The 24,535-nt window shown below is 40.2% G+C and overlaps 2 protein-coding genes across 3 annotated transcripts in view; both read left to right on the top strand.

Moving 5' to 3' along the window:
• Positions 1-5,511, top strand: part of nrcama (neuronal cell adhesion molecule a) — a 73,169-nt gene extending 67,658 nt beyond the window's left edge. Inside the window, exon 31 of one of the 2 annotated variants that reach the window (XM_034674101.1) lies at positions 2,087-5,511. In XM_034674101.1, the coding sequence (XP_034529992.1) occupies positions 2,087-2,321 (235 nt within the window). In that variant the 3' untranslated portion in view covers positions 2,322-5,511. The remainder of the gene's footprint in view (positions 1-2,086) is intronic. The other variant, XM_034674102.1, reaches the window with a different exon arrangement.
• Positions 5,512-6,378: 867 nt separating this feature from the next.
• cntn1b (contactin 1b) lies at positions 6,379-23,766 on the top strand. The gene is given in 40 exon segments (XM_034673775.1): positions 6,379-6,485; positions 11,728-11,877; positions 13,454-13,489; positions 13,589-13,690; positions 13,693-13,714; positions 13,812-13,966; positions 13,969-13,992; positions 15,688-15,783; positions 15,879-16,091; positions 16,258-16,357; positions 16,453-16,547; positions 16,550-16,636; positions 16,876-16,917; positions 16,920-16,999; positions 17,108-17,225; positions 17,333-17,358; positions 17,360-17,484; positions 18,996-19,090; positions 19,093-19,122; positions 19,213-19,385; positions 19,514-19,637; positions 19,771-19,790; positions 19,792-19,918; positions 19,921-19,938; positions 20,035-20,184; positions 20,273-20,287; positions 20,290-20,342; positions 20,443-20,553; positions 20,555-20,715; positions 20,812-20,845; positions 20,847-20,936; positions 21,964-22,006; positions 22,009-22,133; positions 22,135-22,153; positions 22,258-22,379; positions 22,466-22,480; positions 22,483-22,522; positions 22,525-22,623; positions 22,717-22,751; positions 22,753-23,766. Coding segments are annotated over 39 exon segments (3,129 nt in total). The 5' UTR covers positions 6,379-6,485; positions 11,728-11,816; the 3' UTR covers positions 22,801-23,766.
• The last annotated feature ends 769 nt before the right edge of the window (positions 23,767-24,535 follow it).

Below are 24,535 nucleotides of genomic sequence, written 5' to 3'. Positions count from 1 at the left end.
AACTAAAACAAGAAGAAAGCACATCAACTGATCTGGTTTACTATGTCATTTTAACCATTGACATAGTTAATAACATAACAATTATATCATCAGACACTAAAATGTAACACTTAATTAAAAACTACTCTTACATTTCTAGCTTTGTTTGTTTGATTTCTATTAATAGAACTGCATTGAGCCTGAAAATTGAGTTAATACATGAGATTCTGATTGCAGAGCTTGCATATTGTTGATTTAAACAGGTTGTTCTTCTAGATTAAATGTACACACTAATGTTTCCAGGTTTTAGTGGAAAAGTATGATTGCATTTTTGATCATTGCATGTAATCAGAAAGCATACTGGATGATTCAATTGCAGAGTTTTTGTATATGAAGGTAAAGTATTGCAAGACTGAACAGCACGCATTTGTAAAATCCTCTCTAGCAGTGGTCACGAACCCTAAATCTGAACAGCAATGATGTTTGAAACAACACTAACACCTAAATCATTTTCACATAATCAATAGATATAGCTGAGCTGCTCCACTGTACAACAAGCATGAAGTACAATGTTTTAGGTATCCCATTATTATGCACATGATCTTCACTTCAAATGCAGAGGGTACCAGGTATTCATTTATATCGGGTCTGTTTTTCCAGGCTCACCCTTTTTTCTTATTAGCTCTGTTTGATCAGTAAAATACGACATCTTTTCCAACATGGCATCATTTTGATCAACTCTGATATACCCTTTTGAAGTTACAATATTGCATTGTTTGCAAAAACTCAACACTTCCAAGCACTCAAATTAGAGGCCCGCATGATAGTCAATGCCAGAATCAATGCCAGAAGGCTTTTACTGAGAAAATATTAAAATTGGCATTGAAAATGATTGTGCCCAAGCAGCAACCTCTGTTGTTGAAAAATGAAGTCAGTGTAAGTGAAAAAAAACTGCAGTTCATCAAGTGACTTCTTGAGGCTTGCCCCAAAAACCTAGGAAACACTGTTATAGCCAGTATTAGGGCCTGTGCCCACTTACAGCATTTCTTGTGCTGGTAGGTCCCACATCCTCAATTTCAGAGCACATCTTACTGGCATGTTGCCAGGTTAGGAAAGCTGTCCCCGCCACTTCTGCTTCTGTTAGTAGTGAATATTGTATCTGTTTTAAAATGCTCTGTGTGCTTCATATTTTCTTTAATTTAATGGAATTTTACAAAGAAAATTAGCAGCAGCGCTATACCTGGCAACTGCACTGTCAAAAAAACGTATGAAGTTGGTTTCTCCTTGTATTGACCTCCACCATTGTTGTTGACAAAGTTGATATCACAAGTCCTGTCGATTAATTTTGATTGGAGAAATGACAATCACAAGCTTGGTAGTGTTCTAAAAATAGAACCAATATGAACTGAGAGTGTGCTGTGCAGCTACACAAAACAGCTGACACAAAGGGTGTTCATGCCCTCAGGACACTGAGCAGAAAACACTGAGCAGTATTGGTTTTGTGTAAATAAATGGGAGCTGGTAGTGCAAAAGAATGCTCTTAGTGGACACATGCCCTTACTGCAAATGTTTACAGCTGAATGTTACATGTTTATTGTCTGGTATTTGTCTGGTAGATTTGACTGAGGTGCATTGTAGCTATTTGCTAAGTGGCTAAAGCTATGGCCTCATCTTCACATCTTTGCTGCTTTCTTGCGAAGTCAGATGTCAGCTAGATTTTCCAGTATGATGAGCAGATGCCATCTTTTGGCACTTTAAGTTATGACAAAATACAGTTTGGCACAGTAATGGGGATAAACATAACTATATAGTCATATTTATGAAATGAAAGCAATGGGAATTTCTTTAATGGTTAGTTAACTTTCACATGAAGACACCAGTGAGTACCCTTGCCATTTTTTTAAGGCAGACTTCTGTTTGACTTGGATTTGGCTACACGGCTTTTGTACAGTGGAAAAGCTAGACCCCTCATGTTATACCCTGATGCTTGAATAATACCCTGTCCTCTGAGTAACACAAGGGTTTCTGACCACTGCGATAAAAAACAAAAAAAGAATGAATTATCGTCTTAATGAATTTACCTTCGACATTTTCCCATCCTTCACAGTGACACAGAGGACCACAAGCCGTTGAAGGGCAGCCGGACGCCGTCCAATGGAACGGTGCGCCGTGATGAGAGTGACGACAGCCTGGTGGACTACGGGGAGGGTGGGGATGGACAATTTAATGAAGACGGCTCCTTCATCGGCCAGTACAGCGGCAAGAAAGAAAAAGACACTCACGAAGGCAACGAGAGTTCGGAGGCCCCGTCGCCCGTCAACGCCATGAACTCGTTTGTCTAACGACGGCCAGTGGCCTGGCTGCGACGGTTGCTACGGCCGCTCCTTGTCACCCTGGCAAATGTGACCACAGGCACCGCCTCGCTGGTGACAGTTGCTAAGGTGACAGTCGATGTGGACGCCTTCCTCTAACCATGGTGGCTGTCACTAAGACTGCTGACACACCCTCATCTTCAGCCCCCTGTCACACTGTGACCTCTGATCAACACACACTCAGCGTGGAAATGACCACACATCCCCCATGACCATTCAAAGAAAGTGTGAGAGATGAGGGACGAGAGGACTCTGAGAAGAGAGAAGGAGAGAGGAAGCAATACAGAAGAAGCAGAAGGAATGTACTGGGGAGAGTTTTACCACTCAGACTGAGCTGAAGTTTGGCCAAGTGCGTGTGTGTGTGTGTTAGTGCCATATGATCTTTGCAAACATCCTACAACATGTATCCAAATATATATTTTATCTTAGTACAATACACCACCCACAGGCAGGCAAATATGCATCAAATAACACTCATCTGCATGAAAATATCATGATTCTATTATGCATTTTACCACCCTCATGTAAGTGTTCCAGATCTGAGCTGCGTGTTGGGACTGTATATGGTGCACGCCTGGATATGCCTCTTGTTGTTTTTCATTTTTTTCAAGTGTTCAATGGCGTTTGATAAAAAGAGAAAAATGGCAGCAGTGTCTCCATGGACACGGCTGTGAGATGTGTGACACAAAGTAGACGCTAGCGTTTGTCTTTTTAGACAGATGAACTGTTTGTACATATGTAATAGAATAAGAAGAGATCTATATTCTAAGGTCAGGGATGTCCGTTCGTAGTCTTTGGAAACCTGGCCAGAAACACTTTCAACTCAGCTTCGAGTCACTCCTTATCACACCAGCCAGCCAGAACTCCCAAATCTACTCCAGTCGGCCTGTTTTTGGTTTTCTCAAGCTTGCTCTTCCCGCTTTTTCTTTCACAATTTGTTCCTCAATACCAACCCTATGCTTGTTCTTCCTGAGCACTAACCAAACACAAGTGGAGGTGTGATCGATCCGTTGTCACTGTCAAGTGCTTTCACTTCATTTCATGAGCCACTGTGCAAGGTTTTCCTCTACTTTATCACGGTATTGTAAGAATTAAAAGCTACCTGGATGATGTCTCAAATAACACTTCCACTTATCTGCTATTTAGTTTGGCAGAAAAGAGAAAAGATGTTATGATCAAGAACCTCTCAGCACGGTTTCTAGTGCCTTTGTAGAGAACAGTGACTCAGATCCATACAAATACATCCCTCCTCACACATGTAACATGAATACAGTGCATACAAAGTACTATTACACACATTACTCTTGTGCCACTATAAGGCTTTTCACATATTCAAAACAACATTTGAAAGTCATGGGGAAAAAGCTCTTAAGGGATCTGTTGATGTTAAAAAGTTGTTCATTAAGTCATTTAAAAACAAGACCATTTATTGCAAGCTAGTTACAGCTAATAATGTGGGCTAACAATTGTTTCTAAGTCTGTAAAATACAGACTTTAAAATGAGCTTTTCACAGTACAATACTGGCATTTCAAGTGAGGAGTACTTTTCAGTTAGATTGTTATGGCCTTGTTGACAATCATACACTCAAACATAGACAGGCATTTAAACAGACAACCAAATCCCACTATCCAGCCAAGATTAAGAGGCAGATGAAATGTGTAGGAAACCTGGTCAGAGCATGAACGCCTCACGAGATGTCTCCATGTCAAGCCCATTCATGTTGAGGAGGAGCCGCTGCTCAGCAGCACCCAACTACTGCCAACCTGCTCACCAGGTAACTGCCAACAGGAACCAGACTCACCATCTGGCACAGACCACTATCAGGGCGGGACTTCCTGTTACAGGTAGCACTTAGAAATGATGGGTCGTAAATCTGCGTAAAGATACTGAATGTGGAAACAAGTGTTATCTGTTAATGTGAATGAAAATATGACTTGCTTGTTTCACTACGAACGGTAAACACACTGGTGACTTTTGGTTTATGCATTTAACCTTCTGTCCGTGTTTGTCGTCAGGGCAGCACTCGGTGAGTTTTCTATTACTGTAAATGAATGAAGCTTGTGTGCGAATGTTTGGGTGCATGAGCGTGTGTGTGGGGATGTGCGTGTGTGTGTGTGTGTGTGTGTGCGTGTGTGTGTGTGTGTGTGAAGCACATGCATGCTACTGTGTTACAGCGTGCGTTGTGTATCCTTTTGCTTTCAATTTCCATGGATAACAGTCTATGATTCTGATGTGTGTCCAGCAGTCCACTCCTACTCCCAGCAGGAGATACAAGACTTCTTTTTTTTTTTCAGAAAACATTTCCACATCTTACTTTTATCATAACTTGCATCAAGTTTTTAGGTTTGCGATGCGTCAGCTTTCAACGTGTAGATATTTTTGTTGTATTTTGTAAATAATGGCTTGAATTGAGCGTAGATTTGTTGAGGTCAGAGGTGAGAGCTCGGCCTTAATCAACCCTGCTGCATTATGGGTAGAAGGGTAAAAATGGCGTTGCGTGAGATGAGACTATTTACAGTTTTCACTCTTTCATTTGCTGTGAAAATTTCCCTTTTTCTTTTTTTTTTTTTTTTGAACGTGTCAGGTGAATTTGCTAGCTCAAATGTTTAGCCGCCTATCAGGTATCAAAGGAGATTATTTAACTTGTGACTGAGCTCTTGTGACACCTGTAATGTTTCTGTCTCTGACAGTTCACGCACCTTTTCTGTATTTTTTATAAAAAGATGCACACTTAAACAGGATGTACCATTTCAAACACATCTTGAGTCCAGGTTTGAACCACATCTGGTCCGTGAACGCAGCACGCAGCAATGTAGTCGTAAACAAGACATAAGATGAAACTGACATCCTTTTTAAGTGTGTGCATCTGAAAAACAAGATAAATCTGTAATTTGGAGCATACAGAAGGATGGCCGGCCCAGACAGTTAAACAGACTGGCACATTGGAGTGTGAATACCCTGGAGACAAATTCTAGTGACTGGTGAACATACAGTAGGATATACAGTATATGATATGATATAATATGACATTCTGGTTAATGTTGAAGTTATGAGAAGCATGAACGGCTGTCAAAATGGTTTACTCTACAATATAATATTGCAAAATATTTTGTATTTCAAATGAAGTTTAAAAAAATGAAATAAATGTTGGTTTCAGGATTTCAAATGAGTCGTGTTTTCTTTTCAGCATACACAAGTCTGAGTACATGGCTCCCCCTACTGGGTGAAGTGAGGGAAGTGTGTAGTTTTTATCTGTCAAATTACCCACAGAGATAAACCTTCAGAAGTTAATCCTTCAAAGATTAACACACATCTGGAATGTATATGCGCATGCGCGGTGCGTCTGTCTCTTTCATTGGACATTCAGTCAGAAAATATGACACTTTTCCGATAAAGTGCGGATTAAAACGACATTTTAAAGATGTAAAAGCTGTAATAAATGATAACTAATCAATTGCATGTTCATTTAGGGGTGAAAGGCGTACTATTTGTCCTGTAACCTAACGTCTACTGCCAGTTTCCCTTCAAAATAAGAGCATCAAAGTATCTTTTATATACTCATACTATGATGTCTAGAAGTCTTCATAAATAATAGATTAAACTGAAGGTCATTTATGATGCACAGCACATGGTGAGGAGTAAAATACGGACTACTATCTGGGCACATACTCAGTGTTTATAAGCTCATATTTTCCCACATTAATGTGAGAACTATTTTATACGCCTAAATATTTCTATCCTAGTGAACGTTTATGGCTACAATGACTAATTGTGAATCTTGCACTTATTGGTAAAATACATGTTACTACAGAAATGTATTATTGTTTTCAAAGATATTGTTTTTGGGCTCCTTTATCATAAAAAATTCTATTTATATGGCACCAAATAAAAGCTTTATTTCTCTTGCCTCAGATGCGTAACAGCTTGATGCCTACATCCCTCCCATCCAGCCTCTCTTTCCACCAATCACAGCGCAGCCTCGCTGCCACTCCGAGGTGTCACTCCGTGGCTATCCTCCAATAGAAAAGTTGGTCTGAACGGGACGTTCCGGCGGGTGGGCTGTGGGACGATGCGGTTCGGGTCCAGGTGTGCCATGCGGACAGTGATCTGAAATTTACCATTCTGCCTTCAAGGTAAGAACGACAACACATGAAAGCGTGTGCACGAGCTTTAACGGGCTCATCTGTGTGGAGTTTTTGAAGATGAACTGAGTCTACCGCGCTGTAGAGCTGAAATGGACCGGCACAGGAGTACCGCAATGCAGAGCAGTGAATTACCGGTGCCGCTCAGTCGTCATTAGGGTGAAGTGATGTAAGGAGCTGCGCAGCTGCTTTGAGAGGCTCGGGGTTTTGGGGGATACTGCGACAAAGTGCGTACTGTCTGGTAGATAAAAGGTTTTACCCTCCTTTGCACTTTTAGTCTCGGGAAGGACATGGAAAGAGGAGAAAGTGTCTGCAGTGGAGGAGACAAGGTGAAAGTGTCTGATACTGTATGCGTCAAGGACGCAGAAAGCTGCTGATGCACCATGGCATCTATTTGTCTGAAGGCTAACTGTCCTTGGTGGGCAAGAGGGCAACTCCCTAAAACGTCAGACACTGCTTAAAGATTTTATGATGTACTGTAGTCATAAAATCTGCAGCAATGAATCAGTAAGTTAAATATTTTTGGCCTTAGGATGAGTTACATATTGTAAGTGCTGTTTTACTATGTAAGGCCACATGTATCCAAGAATATCAATGACTTGTCTCTACTGTGTCCCTTTAGACTGCAACAGAAAAAAAATGCAAACGTCCAAACTGTCATGGCTGCAGAATAGTCTGGGGAAAGGAATTATTCCCCCCCTCTCATCCCCAACACAAGGCTGGATTTTGTTTCCTGTCCTCAGTTTGATGAATTAAGGAAAACCCCAAACCAGGAAACTAATCAAACTATGCCCACTCAAATGACTCCACCATTAACCAAGAATACTCCAGCATCATCAGGATTCCCTCAATACAAATGACTGAGTGTGATTTGTCTGCAGGCGTAAACTACAGCAAACATGGTCATTGAGGGAATCACTCAGACACTAGGCTTAATACATGTGCTGACCTAAATTTCTCTGCTCTGTCCAAAGAGGATCTGTGGTGGGATTATAGAGAGGGAATCACAATCTGATGAATTAGAATTACAATCATTGTTCCACCAGATGGCTGCAATTGCATTCTATAAAGCCAAAGTCATTTAAAAGAGGTGTTGCAGAAGCTTAAATGTTTAAGTTGAATAGCTTGTGACTGGCTGCCTGATTTGAAATTGACATGATACTGTCACTGTGATCACTATGATGCTCACATCTTGCTGCTTTCACACTCCAGTGATTAGCAGTTTGAAGACATACATGTGCAAATGAGGAAATATGTGGCTGACAGGTATGAACTGTAGTGATATTAGTGTTGAGTCATGAGGAGTGCACATGAGGAGCGAGTGCTGCAGTGTGTTTGCGTGAGGATGAGCAGTGTGCAGGGTGTGTGTGCCTCTGTTCTCTCTATTTCTGGGAGGCTGAAAAAAGTGGAAGTGCAAAGGCTCATGGGAGGTGGCAGTCTGGCAGCTAATCTTTGCTATATTGTGCCTTTTCTTTTCCTTTCTTATCACATCTACAGTGACACAACAAAGGGCTGTGACAGTCTGGCTGCTCGCTAGCTGTTGTCAGATTGTGGTTCCTGTAGATGGCCACAGCTTTCATCCTAAACAACTTCAAGTGTAATCTTTTAAATTAAAAATAACTTTTGTTTTTAATTCTGAAGAAAAAGACCCTTTTTTTCCCAGAGAATTTCTGATTTTTCTGCACCCTGAGGTCCTCTGAATTCACTGCCTCTGATCACATCCTCGTGACCTTTGACACTGTAGGAAGATTATTATCAGAGTCAGAGCTTTAAGCTGACTGTTATTTCCAAATGTATCTACAGGTACTACTTGGAAAATTAGAATATCTTGAAAAAGTCCATGCATTTCTGTAACTTCACTTTAAAGGTGAAATGTACATATTATATAGACAAACAGTATGCAAAGCAATATATTTCAAGCTTTTATTTGTTTTGATTTTGCTGATTAGGACTTGCAGCTTCAGAAAACCTCAAATTCAAAAACTCAGAAAATTACAATATTGCTTGAAATCAATAAAAAAAAGGATTTTAAATACAAAAATGTCAGGCCTCTGAAAGTAAAATCTTGCATCTGTACTTAGTACTTGGTTGGGGCCCCTTTTGCACGAATGACTGCCTTAATCCAGCGTGGCATGGATGCTACCAGCTTGTGGCATATCTCAGGTGTTATGGAAGACCAACATGCTTCAATCGTGGCCTTGAGCTCTTCTTTATTGTTAGGTCTCTTCCCGTTCAGCTTTCTCTCAGCAATGCCCCACAGATTTTCTATGGGGTTCAGGTCAGGTGAGTTGGCTGTTGAACCAGGATTTTGTACTTTTGGCAGGGTGGGCAGGTGCCAAGTCCTGCTGGAAGATGAAGTCCGCATCCCCATAAAGCTGGTCCGTTGAAGCAAGCATGAAGTGCTCTAAAATGTCCTGGTAGACCGCTGTGTTTATGCTGGACTTGATAAAGCACAGAGGACCAACACCAGCAGCTGACATGGATCCCCAAGTTATCACAGACTGGGGAAAGTTAACATGTATCTTCGATTGTGCGCCACACCGGTCTTCCTCCAGACTCTGGGACCTTTGTTGCCAAATGAGATGCAAAACTTGCTCTCATCAGAAAAGAGGACTTTGAACCACTGGGGAACAGTCCAGTCTTTCTTTTCTCTAGCCCAGTTAAGGCGCCTCTGGCGTTGCTTGCTAGTGAGGAGCGGCTTGACAAGAGGAATTTGACATTTGAAGCCCATGTCCAGCATCCGCCTGCATGTTGTTTCTCTTGAAGCAGCAACTCCAGCCTGATTCCACTCCTTATGAAGTTCCCCCACACTTTTGAATGGCCCTTTCCTGACCATCTTCTGCAGGCTGTGGTCATCTCTGCGGCTTGTACACCGTTTTCTTCCACACTTCTGCCTTCCACTTAACTGTCCATTAATGTGCTTTGAGACAGCACTCTGAGAACACCCAGCTTCTTTTGCTATCACTTTTTGTGTCTTACCCACCTTGTGCAGGGAGTCAATGATGGTTTTCTGCACAACTGTCAGATCAGCAGTCTTCCCCATGATTGTGAATTCTTCTAAACTAAACAAGACAGAGACTTATATATATATATTTTGGAAACTTTCCATGGGACCTATGGGAATTTATGGAAATTAACTGGGAAATTATGAGAATTAACTGGGAATTGAGGGTAATTTAATGGAAAGGTATCATATACAAGTATAAATATTTGCTTTGTTATAAGCAGATATCTATCCAAAATAATACAATTAAAACAGATTTATTTGTAAGTAGAACGTTATCAAGTGGTAAATATTTTATTGAACAATCAGTTCTTTCATTGAAGAACAAAAACATGAATGTTGAGTTATATATCTGGTTGTTTTAGTCAAGATTGTGCTAAAACATATTTTCCCCAAACATATTTAAGTTCCCTATTAAGAGCCAACCTTCAATTTAGTAAATTCCTGGTTTATTCCCATAAATTCCCGTTTATTGCCATGGTAAGTTTCCAACTTTGAAAATTCCCAGAATTTTGCAACGGTAATTATGAGTCTGCTCTACATGTTGATATTCAGCGTTTTACATTTTGTACGCCTCAATACGATCCGTAGCTATTCAAAACTGTCAGTTATATACATTGTGTTGTAAAAGAAAATTTGATATAGGGGAAAAAACACATTTGGTTTTGTTTTTGACATGGAAAACGTTTGTTTTATTTTAGTGATTAATCGATAATCGATCGTTAACACTTCCAATGATGGATCACGGAAAATACTTGAAATGTACATCCATAGTTTGTAACATTTTAAATGTAGCATATTTTCTTCCATTTGAACTTCGAATTGAGACTTTCTGAGATACATCTAGAAGAAGATAGAATATTTATATGTAGCCACTATGTTGCGTTATTTTTGGAATTAAATACCTTATCTTTATGTTAATAGTTCAAGTAGATAAGCTAAGTTGAGACAAAGTGGTCTTCCCCCCTCTGTCAAAAAAAGTCTATACATGCCCCTGCAACTCTCGTATATCCTCATCATAAATTTCTAGCTTACTGAGAAGTACATACTGTCTTCTCTTGATGCTTATTTTCACTATCTATCGTTCACATCTCTTTCCCAGTGCTTGTTTTTCAGACTGTAGTGGGTGGTCTTGAAACCAATAACTATTTGATCAGACTGCTCTGTATGGATTTATGCATCATGGATGCTGCATCTGATATGAAGAGTGGAAGTGAGGACATGTCCAGGTTTTGGAATAAGCATCTAATACTGCATCTTATTTTGATCTCCTGTACTGAGAGAAGAACTCAGATCTTTAATAGTGTGCATTTAGAATTTACCATAGCATTAGTGAAAAGCCCTGAATTGAAATTCTGTATACCTGACTGGTTGTCTCTTTAGGTCCAAGTGAATGTAAGATGGATGATAGCAGTGTTACTGCTATGTGACTGAATAAGGATATCTGAAAATGGAAAGACTGTGTTGTGTAGGGACTTTGACAATTCTGTATTTACAAGAGATCAGCTTGTCTTGGCTGATTCCCAACCCCCTCCATAACAACATGAGTTCTCTGATTCAGCCTGTTGGACCTCTGCATCCTTGATTTAGACCGTTACAATGGGATATGTTTATATAATGGATGCATACAGATGCTTTCCTTGTGTAAAAGTTTTCTACTGGAAACATAAGTCCTACAGGGATCTGTTCTCCTAATTCTGCTCTCATCTTTATCAATCAGCTCCCCGGTTGTCCCTCTATTTTAGTATCTCTGCCCGTCTTTCTTCTTTGATAGTGAGAGTTAAATCGCTTTAGGTGCTCACAGCAGTGCTGCTTTTAATTTCATCCTCCAGACGCTGTGACTACGGATGTGTGACGGCACATCAAGAGCTGTCTAGGTCCTGCAGTGCTATCTTGTGTTTGTTTACACACACACACCTTGTGTTTCTGTGCGTGTCTCCTGCTGGTGCATGTCCTGGTGGATGTGGACGCACACCGCATAACTATTTGCAGCGTTCTGCTGAGTCACTCACATTCTGAATTATTTATATACACCGAAGAGCTCCATCCAGTACAAGCTTTGATTCTAGCTAACAAAGTCATGCACAGTCATCGAACTGGGATTTAAATCTTAGGAGTCAGTGGGAGTTTGAGTGATACACTGTTGATACATTAAACTAGATAAATACAATTTGAGCAGCAATTATGATGCTAATAGGATACAATCTTGTAACGTTGTCTCTTCTTCAGCCTTCTGCAGTACATGTCCAGCCCATCTGAAACTTCATTGTGTCCCTTTGCCCATCTGCCTAACTCACGTGGCTGCAGTAAGTCCCTTGATGGTCATGGCTTCCACTGCCTTGCTACTCCTGGCCCTTTCCTCTTCCATCTCTCTCACAGGTAAGAGCCACAATGATGCCTGAAAATATATACCATTAACACCCTTAGAAGTTAAGACAAGATTGTTATAAGAATGTGCTTTAATAATATGATCTAATTAGAGTCTGAACCCTTCACATCATTGATTGACATGACCATTTTTAAAAATATATATATTTATTGCTTTTACAAACATAGAAAATACAGACTTAACAAAAAAGAGCAAAACTAAAAATAAAAGCTAAACCCCCACCCAAAAGGAAAATTACAAAAACAAAAAAAAAAAAGAGCAAGACTGTTGCAATAGTAGCCTTGATCACATTAAAACCTTATCTTAAGCAGTTCTTATTAGGAAAAAAAAATGTGAAAAAAACAAAGACACATATTTTCAGCAGGATGGTACAGTTATGACACAGAATATTAATCTTTGTCACGAAGAAAATTTAGCAAAGGGTCCCAAATCTTATTTAACACACTTCCCCTGTCTTCTTTGTGGATTATCAGTCTCTCAAGATGCAGAGTGTTTGCCATTTCTCCCAGCCACAGATCACAGGTGGGCACAAAGTCCATCTTCCACACTCTTAGTATTAATTTTTTTGCAACCACCATTCCAAACCAAACAGCTTTCTTCTCATACTTATCAGCAAAAGATAAGGAGCTTGCATCTCCAAGGATGGCCACCAGTGGGCCAGGTTTCCAACATTTTCCAAAAGCCTCAGACAAACAACAAAAGATGTTTTTTCCAATACATTGATAGTTTACTACATGACCAGAATGAGTGTGTTAAATTACCTATTGAGAATTGGCATCTATTACAGAGAGGAGAAACACCAGGGAAAAAACTGTGCAGTTTTTTCTTAGAGTAATAAAGTCTGTGAAGTGTTTTAAACTGTATAAGATTGTGTCGTACATTGACTGAACAGTCATGTATATTCTTTAAACATTCATCCCGGGTCTCATCTTTTATCTCGTACATGACCATTTTTGTGCTTTAATAATCTGATAACAGCATAATAAATTCTGGTGTTCTCAGGGTTTAATTTCAGGCCTTACACTTTTATGTGTGTGCCCCCAGGGTTTGCGGATTCCCATACATCATCATAAGGCACAGCCTAACTTTCGCTATTATGCAGATGACACAATACTCTATATTTTCCGCATGCAAATTTTGAATCTCTACACATGATTGGTTGACTTTAATAACGTGATAATAGCGTGATAAGTTCTCTTCTATGCTGATGACACACAGCTTTACATTGCAGGTCCTACTGATGACTGAGGAACCATAGATGGCCTCTTTGGAATCTCAGATTTAGATATAGATCAAGTATTCCTACTACCCAACCAGGAAACAGTGAAATCACTTTGTAGACAATGGGTTCCAGATAGGACATAAAATTGGGATCACCGAACTGCTGACAACAAGTGCAAACAGAGGAGTTAGCTTTGATTTAGACTTTTGTTTTTAAAAGCATGTTTGAAACATGTTGATTGGCTTATTTCTGTCCAGCTGTTTGTGTTGATTTAACTTGTATGGAAAGTGCGTCACTGATCATTTGTGATTGAATGGTTGCCTGATGTACGTTTTTGTTTACAGTGGCGGTGCTTTTTGGTGAGCCTAGAATTTATGGAGGTGAGTTCAGTTCCTCAGAAACGTTGCAAAAACTAAGTAACATTGTTTAAGAGTGTGTTTCTATTAGCATGTCCTCTAAATATCATGTACACCTGTCAGAGGATGCTACCGGATATGGCCCCATCTTTGAGGAGGAGCCTGTGGATGTGGTCTACACTGAGGACTCACCTGATGGGAGAATCTCTATGAACTGCAGGGCAAGAGCAACCCCCCAGCCTCTTACAGGTAACCATAGTTTAACACGCTTCCCCTTTCAAGCAGTAGTGTTTGTATGTTTTACATTATATCTGTGAAACTTATAACTGTGATGTGTTCTTGCTAGGTGGCGTCGTGATAATTGGGAAATCAAGCTGATGGAGCAACCGGATGAGTACTACAGCCTGGTGGGGGGGAACCTGGTTATCACCAACCCCAAACAGAAGAAGCATGCTGGGACATACATATGTGTGGCCAAGAACATCTACGGAACTGTCATCAGCAAGAGGCCAGGGTCAAGTTTGGATGTGAGCATGTGAATCCTGCTGGTGCAGCTTATAGTCCTTAGGAACTGCTCAGAAACTTGATCTGATACTTATAAGACTTTTTATAAAATCACCAAACCAGTGTAAGAGATGGTTACAAAACACCAAGAAATAAGAAAATAAATGTATTTGATTGGAGATAATAAGTTAGTGGCATAATTATGCAGCTAGTTATTTGAGTTAAAATTATTTGAATAAAAAAAGAATTACGTTTGCAACATTTCTAACCTTATACCTTTTCACGGGGAAGACATACTAAGACATACACTTTTACTGTTTGTTTTTTTCATCTCGCATTAATTTTAACGATAGGAAGGGAGCAATTTTTGCATCCTTTCTAAATAAAACACCTTTTTTTTTTTAAACATGAAATGGAACAACGCATGCTTAACCCTCCTGTTATTTTGCGGGTCAAATTGACCCATTTTAAAGTTCAAAAATCTAAAAATAAATGTTAAAAGGATTATTTTGCATTTCTAATGTCACATACTAGTGGTATTCAGAGGTTCCTTCCATCTTAGGTCATATATGCCTTCCAAACCAACTAAATACAGCATAAAAATCTGGGCAGCATGTGACAGAAGAGGTGTCTTGTATTAATTTATCATCAACATCACTTCATAAAAAAAATCAAAATGTAAAATAAAATGAACAAAAATCTATGTCATGTAAAACTATTGTATTTATATTTAGGGCTTTCCAATGTACATTAAAAAAAGTTATAACATGAATTTCATAAAAAACAAGTGGGTTCTTCATTGAACCATGATCTGAGAGAATTAGAGAACACCATTGCACTAAACATTGATTTAAATGGTTAGTAATGGAGTTAATAATGAGATTTTAAAAAATGTTTATTGGGATTTTTTTGGGGTTCGGACACTTTTGGATTATTAAACATGCCCCGGGTCAAGTTGACCCAGGAACATTATTGCTGTTCCTGAGAAACGAACATAACAGGAGGGTTAAGGGGAAAAAATGCAACGTAAAGGAAACTAAATTACACCGTTATAAGAGGGTCACTTCTCTAAGGCTTAATAATAAACTAAGTTATGTACACTTTTCATAGTGACATTATTTTTGGGCCTGGACATCTCTTGGGGTTGGACCACATTAGAAGCTGACTAAATATGTCTATCAGCCTGATTTACAAGTATGTCCATTTAATGTCCCCAAAAGTTGCAAGAATAGTTAGTTAGAGCTTACAGATATGACAATATCAAAGTGGATCTGCCCCTTAGTTCCTCAAAAACAGTTATACTAACAGTTGAAACCAACCAACTTTGGGGTGACTTGGCATTGACTATGCTACTCACAACAGCCCAGTTCCACCTACAGCGAGGGTTAAATAAGTCTTCAGTTTTTTTGTAGTGGGAAATAAAATAAGCAGAGCTTAAACACTATCATCCAAAAATCTGTGATGAAAAGAATGAACACCCACTCTATTGACTCTTTGTGGTCCAAAATTAAATAAACAAATTATTTTCCTTGTCTTCCTTTTTAAATACTAGTGGGATAAGACTATTACACTAGCTTAGTATGAACAAAGGGACGCATCTAAGAATTTCAAATACTTAAGACCTTTAACTGTTACAAGATTGTCTACAGCTTTTTTCCTTTTTTGTTATCCTGTTTAATCATTTTACTTTTTTTTTATTTACTCCATCTGCAACATAGTCATAGAGGAGTTCCCCCAGGAGGAAAGAGACCCGGTGTATGTGAAAGAGGGACAGGGGGCTGTCATGCTGTGTGCCCCTCCAAAATCCTGGCCACGTACGTACAGGTCTCTCTCGTCCCCAGTGGAAAAGACAATCTCATCACAGTAACAATGTCGACTCATCACCACCCCCCTGTGTTTTCATTTTCAGAGGAGGTGACCTATCGCTGGATCTACAATGAGTTCCCAGTCTTCCTGCCCACAGACCGCCGTCGGTTTGTCTCCCAGAAGACCGGGAACCTTTACATCTCCAAAGTAGAAGCTCAGGATGCCGGGAACTACTCCTGCTTTGTTTCCAGCCCTATTATTGGGAAGAGTGTCTTCTCAAAGTTCATCCCTCTGATCCCTTTACCACCTGATGATGGTTAGTAGAGGATAGCTGTGTAGTCACCATAAAAAGAAAGATGTATTCCTGTTCTATCACACACAACAGGCTCTAGAAAGAAAACTGTGATGGAAAAAGGAATGTTGAGTCATGTTTCTAATCTTTAGCATTTAACATTTTGATATAATTCATATTTTCTCCTTAGGTGAGGAGAGAAAGTACCCAGCAGACATCAGGGTGAAGTTCCCAGATACTACTGCCATGTTGGCCTCTAATATTACCCTGGAGTGCTTTGCTTTGGGAAAGTAAGTTCTTAGATACTATTCAAACTCACTCCTGTGATGTTCTGGATTAGTAAAGGGATATAACAAAAATCCATAATATTTCTGTGTCCTTGAAGCCCAATCCCTGACATTGTTTGGAGAAAAGTGGATGCCACAGACCTCCCACCAAACCATGAGATCAGCGAATCAGGAGCTGTGCTACATCTGTACAATGTCAGTACGAAGATGTGGGCGGATACGAGTGTGAGGCCCTCAACACTAAAGGAAAGGACTGGCACAAGGCCTGGCTGTATGTGGAGTGTAAGTGAACTCTCTGGAGTGCAGATTTCCAACATTAGATTTTGGACTGTGCTAGAGTATGGGCTTCGTATGGAGATTAGATCTAAAAATGTAATTTGGAGCTTGAAAAGGGAGGTCTGTTTTTATCCCTTCTGTCTATCTTTGATGCACAAAAATAAGGCAATTTAACATTTCTTTAAGGCACGCATTTGAAATTGTGTTAAATATGATCTCATTTATTCCTGTTTTTTCTTCTGCAGCTGCTCCTGAGTGGGCGGAAACAATCAACAACACTCAGATCGACATGGCTCAGAGCACACTATGCGCTGTGTGGCGTCAGGGAAGCCATTCCCTTTTATCCGTTGGTACAAAGATGGATATATGGTAAAAAAAAAAGTCCTGCTTTTCCCAATTAATTGGGGAGAACATGTGTTGCCTTTTGCTTTTCTGTTAAGTTTGACTTTATGTTGTTGTTGTATTTGTTGTTTTCAGTACGGGAAGGGTGAGTTGAAGTTTTCCAGTCTCACTTTTGATGACTCAGGAATGTACCAGTGTATCGCTGAGAACTACTGGGGCATCAAATACGCCAACGCTGAGCTGCGAGTCATTGGTGAGTCCTTTCAAGAGATCAATCATTAATACATTCTTGCCAGAAATATGAAATGGGCAAGAACAATGCTTAAAATGGCTTAACACTTCTGCTCATTTCCTCCTCAGCCTGCCCTCCTACATTTGAGTTTAACCCCCGTGAAGAGGCAGCTTCTTGGTGCCAAAGATGGCCGTGTGGTTATTGAATGTAAACCCAGAGCTGCTCCTAGACCACGATACACATGGACCAAAGGCAAAGAGCTCCTTTTTAACGGCTCACGGTCAGTCCAACTTAAAGTAAAAAAATACAGGTTCACTAAAGCTAAAGACTGAAATAAAGACTGAAAGATCTCCTGATTACAGCGACCTTTCATTAAATTGTTTCAATAAATTAAGTTCAACTTTTACTTCTACTCCTTCTTCAATGGTAACCTTGATTGTTGTGAGGTAGGGACCCTTTACCAATTTGCCAAGACTGACCAAGCTCAGATTTAGGAGTCTTTTCAATCAAACCAGCACTCTACAAGGTTTATTTACTTAATAGTATACCACAGTTTTCTATAAATGCATGGTTATGACCTAATGATGGAGAAAAGCTGTAAAACGTACAGTCACTATACAGGTCTGACTTGCTGTGGATTCAATATGCTTTGTGCAGTGAAGTGAATGCTTTTGTCTTTGAGCACCATCTTCTGGGTAAATTACCACAAGACAATAAGACCGAACTCTGCATTTTATACTGGTATAGCAGTTGCACCGATCTAAAGGATACAGCTCACTTTTTCGATCACAATAAAGCACAATACGTGTGTCTTGTACATAGAAGGAGGAATTCACTAGGAATGGATTATGGCCGCTAATAGAACCAAAAATTGTGCATCATTTGCCACCGCTATCTGCTCCATCTCAAGGTCTAATTCATTAGCACAAAGCAAACTGCACCAATGAAATTCAAGCGCAGAAAACACCCACAAATTTCTGCAGCTCTGTGCAGTTTGCACAAGATTCAGATTCCCTTGAGTGTAACTATGTTGAGCTGCCACATCCCCACACTGTGCTGAGCCCAGACTGGTTTAACCACTGATTATTAGAATAATAGTAATGTCAAAGAACTATTAACAGACTTCAATTTTAGGTCATCCAGAGGTGGAATTATTGTTTTAGTCACTGAAGAGTCTGAGCGTAACACTGCTTATAAAAGCTATGGCGCAGTTAACACCAGCTCGAGGCAGAGCGTAAAGGGCTGTTTGCACCAGTAAATGAGGCTTGTTTGCATAGAAAAGGGCCTGTTTTGCTCCAAATGAATGCATAACAGCTCAGTAAAATGTATGCATACACCACTCCCGCATACTGACTCAATTTGCTTGGCAAAGCAGTTTGTGGGGCATTTAGCAGTTTGTGTGTTTTTTGTGATTAAGACTGTCTTTTGGGCTCTTTTACATAGATTTAGCGGGCGCAAAAGCTGCACAATCCCTTTGTAAATCAGGCCCTGAGTACATACACACAGTATATTTTGTAGCTCTTATTATGTTTCAGCTTTCAGGTTTAGAATTTTTCATTTAATCTTCTCTTGGCTTTTGAACAGCTTGTTTTAATCATATGTAAATGACCTCTCTGTGTGTGTTTCTTTAAGCTCTTTCATGCTTTTGATGTCTTTTTTGAAGCCCTTTGATTTGCCTTGCTGCTGAAATGTCCGGTACAATAAACTCACCTTGCCTTTGACATTGTACTCTACACCATGGACACAGTAGCTCTGTCATACAGTTTAACTTAAATATGTTATTTTTTTTAGCATTTCCATCATGTTTGACGGGAGTCTGGAGATACTGAATGCCACCAAGAACGACGAGGGCACGTACACCTGTTTTGCTGAGAATGACAGAGGAAAGGCAACAGCTCAGGCTTTCTCACCATCACAGGTCGGATGATATCAAGATTGGGTAAACATTAGCAGGAAAAGCAGCATCAGTGTGTTTTTAATTTATCTTTTGTTGTGTTTTCCACCACAGAGGCGACTGTCCTCTCAGAACCACCTGAAGACTCTGAGGTAATGGTCGGGGATGAGGTGATTCTGAACTGTGCTGCTTCATTCGACCCAATGCTGGACATCACTTTCATCTGGGCTATAGATTTCAGGGTCCTTGACTTTAACGCTGAGTGGCCACACTACGAACGTGTCATGGTACGTTGACAGTTCATCTGAGCCTCATGTTACTTCTCACAGGTCCCCAGCTTTGTGTCTGACCTCACTCTCTTCCTTCTTCCTCTATTCCTCACTTCCTCTTCTTGTTTGCACCTCCTGTTGCTCAGAATGAAGATGGCCGTGGTGACCTGAGGATAAAAAATGCCCAGATTTGGCATGAAGGTCGCTACACCTGCACTGCTCAGACGGTGGTGGACAGCGACATGGCATATGCTGATCTCAAGGTTGTAGGTCAGTCCCAGCAGGTGTCACTCCAAATTATCTCACAGTCCAAGACTGTTCTGTCGTCAATCTTGAAAGTGATTCATAGTAACTATAAACCCACATGTGCCTATTTTTCCATTGGCTACTCCTCCTGATCCAGGTGTTCCCGGGCCTCCCGGTTGTGATCCGGATAGAGGACATTGGGGATACTTGGGCGAAGCTATTATGGAGCAAAGCAGCTGATCACAACAGCCCCATTCTCTCTTACACCATTCAGACCAGACACTTCTGGTCTCTGAATGAAGACGACTGAAGGACGCCAGCACCTGTGAGTACTTCTTGCTACCAGCTGTGAGCCAACTCAACAACATGTAACAGATTTGTTGCATAAAGCAGTTTGATATGAAATCTGTTGTCCCTCCAGCTCCAACATTCCTGGATGGCAATTCTGACAGGGCAGAAGTGACAGACCTGTACCCCTGGTTGGAGCATCAGTTCAGGATTATAGCCACTAATGAGCATGGATCTGGAGAGGCCAGTATCCCGTCCCTCAAGATTAAAACCTGGGATGCAGGTAAAGAAAGAAAAGAAATGGCAGACATGTCTTCTGGCTGGGACAAGAAAAGGGAAAGAAAAGCACTAATTACTCATTTCAGCCTCAGCTCCTGTGGTTTCTCCACTAATGTAGCTGGATATGGAGGTAGAAATGGGGAAATTGTCATCACATGGGATGTAAGCAATCCCTCGGTTCTGGATTCTGACTTCATTAAATACCAAAGCTCTTGTCCAGATCTACTAACTTTCTTCTTTCTTTCTTTATGCGGACATTTAGCCTGTTGAGCCGTGGTTCTTCTACGGCAAAAAGTTCGGATACATTGTGGAATTTAAGCCTCATGATGCCTACGACTGGTGGTACGTGACCATCTCAGACCCGGAGACGAGGGCGTCACGTCCACAGGGACCCTTATTTCATCCCCACTGAAGAAGATTTCAGGTCAGAGAGTTTTCAGGTGAAGATCAAGTCGTTTAATTTGAAAGGAGACGGACCCTACAGCCTCACCAAGGTCATCTACTACCCCAGAGATGGTGAGGCTTTCGTTTTTTGGTTTGGTTTCCCTTTTCAACTCTTGAAGGAGGACCTAAAGCAGTTGATTTAACTTTTTTTTGCTTTTCTGATATATATTTGTTTGTTTTTTCGCAGTCCCCCTACTGAGTCTCCAACAGATGTCTACGCCCCGGCCGGTGTCCTCCACTGAAGCTCTGGTGTGGTGGTTGCCAGTAGTTGACACTGGTACAGGCCTGCAGCAGTACATTGAGGGATACCAGGTAGAGCTTTAAATGTACAAGCCCTTATCCTGACTGAAATTTTCTGTCTCAAAACGTAATAATTTTTTCTATGAAGTCAATTTGTTAAGTCCAGTGCAAAATAACGTACTTGCTCGGTCTTGTTTTCAAATCTACTGAAAAGGGAAGAATAGCAGGGATTAGATTACCCTTACTCTGCATGTGGGTGCACATACTGTACACAGTGAGATAAACTAACCTCTAATTAAGCTGGAAGACATCCTTTGATTTTCTTCCATGGAAACAGCTATGCAACTATCACAATTGCATTGAACTCATCATCAAAGGATGGTGGTTACAAGTCAAAAAAAACATCACAAACATTAGTTGATCGCTAATCTTGTAGAGTCAGTGCAAAAACAAGAGACTGGGCACACGATCATATAGACTAGCTGCTAGCTAGCAGTGAAATAAGTAACTATAGTCTACATTTTGCTACAGGTCAAGGGGGAAAGGAAGTATTAAAGTTAAACTGAGCTATGGCTAACCTAACCTATGGCTGTAGGTTAGCTTCAAAATGCTGTAGCTAGCAGTTTGTAATTACAGAAAGAACTACAAGTATCAGAAAATTGATTACTGAAGAGTTAACACCTCAAGTTCTCCAACAAGAGATTTGGGGATGAGGTTGAAAGATGCTAGCCATTGTTGGTCACAAGGTTGTAGCAAAGTAAGCTAGCTTAATGTAGTGGATCATAGCGATAGAAAGCTAAACTGACACTGATTTTGGAGGGAAAATAGAAACTGATAATACGCCAGTGAATCAAAATTATACCTGAAGAAAAGTGAAGAGTTAGAAGTTACCTACTTATTATTTTCTTGAAGCTGCATCTGTAACAATTCTTGCTAACTCATCTTGAATGTATTTTGACTTTGATGTCAATGTTTCATTATCTGGCAGTTTAAGGAAACACACCACAGCTTTAAAATGTATCTCTATATCCTATGTTGGTCCCTGATCCTAACCTGTTTAAAAGATTGTCTGAAGAAACTATTTTTCTTTGTGAATCAGGTCAACTACTGGAGAAAGTCCGATGATCCAGAGCCGGGAGCAAACGTATATTTGTTCCAGCAACAGACAACCAGACCAGGTTGGAGAACATGCTGCCAGACTCCCACTACCTCATCGAGGTCCGTGCCTTCAATGGAGCTGGCCTTGGACCGCCTGGTGAACACTGCGAGGATGTTCACAAAGAGACCACGTAAGACATGCTACTCACTTTCTGCAGAGAAAAATAACACATCACTGAGAAATACCCTGCTCAATGACATACTTTTAAATATACGCTTTTTTTTTTGTCAACAGCACCACCAGACCCTCCCAGGATGTGGCGCTATGTCACCTGGACAGGACAGTGGATGTATGTGTGGTGGGATCATATCTCGTATGACTGGTTTGGCAATATCTCCTTCCCACTGTACTACAAGGTGGGTGTGACAAACATTGCTATGATCAAACAAACATGTTTTTTCCACTAGATTGAAGGCTAACTGAGAAACGCTCTGTTTTCCAGGTCATGTTCAGAAAAGACCGGCTACATTCTATGGGAAAGTCTACATCACTGGATGGCACTCATGGACTTCCCCATGCCTCAGTTTGGAGACTATGAGCTGATGGTACGTGGCCGTTATGAAGGAGGAGATGGTCCAGTCAGGAAGATCAGGATTATGGGTAAGACTTAAATAACTATTGACTTATACTTGTAGATTTTTTTCCTCTTGATCCATTTGTCTCATGGTGTTCCTCCTTCCTTCCTCATTTCAGGTAAAGCATCTATGACCACGCCCACGCTAAGCTTGGTGCTCTTTGGTGCTGCTGGCGATGTGCATTGTGGGATTCCAAATATAATGAGTGCAACAAGTGACATGTATATAAAGACTCTGGGAAGTAGATACAGGACCTAAAACAATATCCAGACACTCTTACCACTGATAGTATTCATATTCATGCTTTTATCCTGCATCTGTTTTGTTGTAACACCACACAGAAGACAGAATTGGCTTTGTCTTTAGTTATTATAGAGTTGTTGATCTGTGACGTGAACAATGCAGCAGTGAAGCTGAACTTTGACATCCAGACATGTTTTTATTTAATCTCTTTATTCACCGAAGATGATCCACATTGTTGGTTGTTATATCTCAGTGTTTCATTTGAGCCACATCAAAGCCAACACAAAGAGAGATTCTGTTGGATATTATGTGGCACCCTACTCCTCAAATAAGCTACCCACACACTGTTTTTAAAAACACTGCAAGCACCCAAAAAGCTTTTTAGTTGTTGAACAGATTTTTGATTGTTTGTTGTTTTCTGCAGTATGTCCAGTTTAGCCTCAAGAATGGTTAAATGTTAATTATAACAAGCACTTTGAATATCTCAGATGGTCAGGCAATGAATACTACTGTATGTAATCCTGTATAATAATCACCATTTTTGTTTTGGAATGAGCAGGGAAGATAAGTAATCATGTAATGTCACATCATGTTTATTTGCACAGGGTAATCACATTCGTAGCAGCTTAGTCTCCATTATAATAAAACACTGTAATATATTCAAAATAAGTTTGACTTTTTGTTATACTCCTTTGAAAATGCATTTTCTTCATTTGTCAATGGTGCTGTTTAACGATGACAATTTTAAAAGTTGATTTCTAGCTGCATCAAAGCCAAATCGCTTTGAGACCATGATGTTTGATTTTTGCCAGTAAAAGTGTAAGATTTGAATGAGCCAAGGGGCTGGGGTTGGACAGAAACTACTGTGTACCACAAACATTATGCTGATTTCCTTTATTACCATTAAAAAAAGTACAACAATCTATGTCATGTCTGTGGTTGACTCTTTTTTCCAATCATTGGATTAAAAAAAAACCTGTGCGACCTTGAATGGAATTAAAAAAATTTAAGTACTTTAATCTCAAACTGCAGAACAAACAAGAATCTTCACCTTACTTTGGTAACACCTGAGAAGATGTATGAAGTTATATGTTTCAGGCTGTTATGCCTTTATTTATGGAAGATAGAGCATGAAATAAGGAGAAAGAGAGGGGGATGGCATGCAGCACAGGAGCCACAGGTTGGAATTGAACCCGGGCCACCAGCCTGGGGACTATTTCCTCTGTACATGGGATGCACAAAGTAAACCACCAGGCCACAACAACACCCCAACCATTTGGTTGTTACTGATATGTTTCTTTTTTCCTTTTTATGACTTTCAATTTTATTTTAGAAAAAGAAAACAGTGGTAATATATGACACACATCTAGCATATAAAGGAAGATAAAAATAATAAGATCCAATTGACACAAAACCACTTCCAATTTTGATCCTTTAAGCCAAGTCTAAAGAGCCTACTTGGTGTCCAATAAAACTGGTGCAGAATTTAAATTGGATAAGCCTCAACCTCAAATCCCTTGACATTGTTCGAAAATTACTGACAATCTTAAGCCTTACTAATATGTTTCTTAAGGAAATACAGTATAGGGCGGTCTAGCGGCCTAAGTGCGCCCCATATACAGAGGCTAGTCCTTGTTGTAGATGTTGTTAGTTCGACTCCCAGCCTTGACCATTTGCTGCATGTCTTCCCTCAC

The sequence above is a fragment of the Notolabrus celidotus genome, chromosome 21 (genome assembly GCF_009762535.1).
Source record: "Notolabrus celidotus isolate fNotCel1 chromosome 21, fNotCel1.pri, whole genome shotgun sequence".
Taxonomy (NCBI): Eukaryota; Metazoa; Chordata; class Actinopteri; order Labriformes; family Labridae; genus Notolabrus; species Notolabrus celidotus.
The sequence above is the reverse complement of the archived record's forward strand: the minus strand, read 5'-3'. Positions and strand labels throughout refer to the sequence as shown.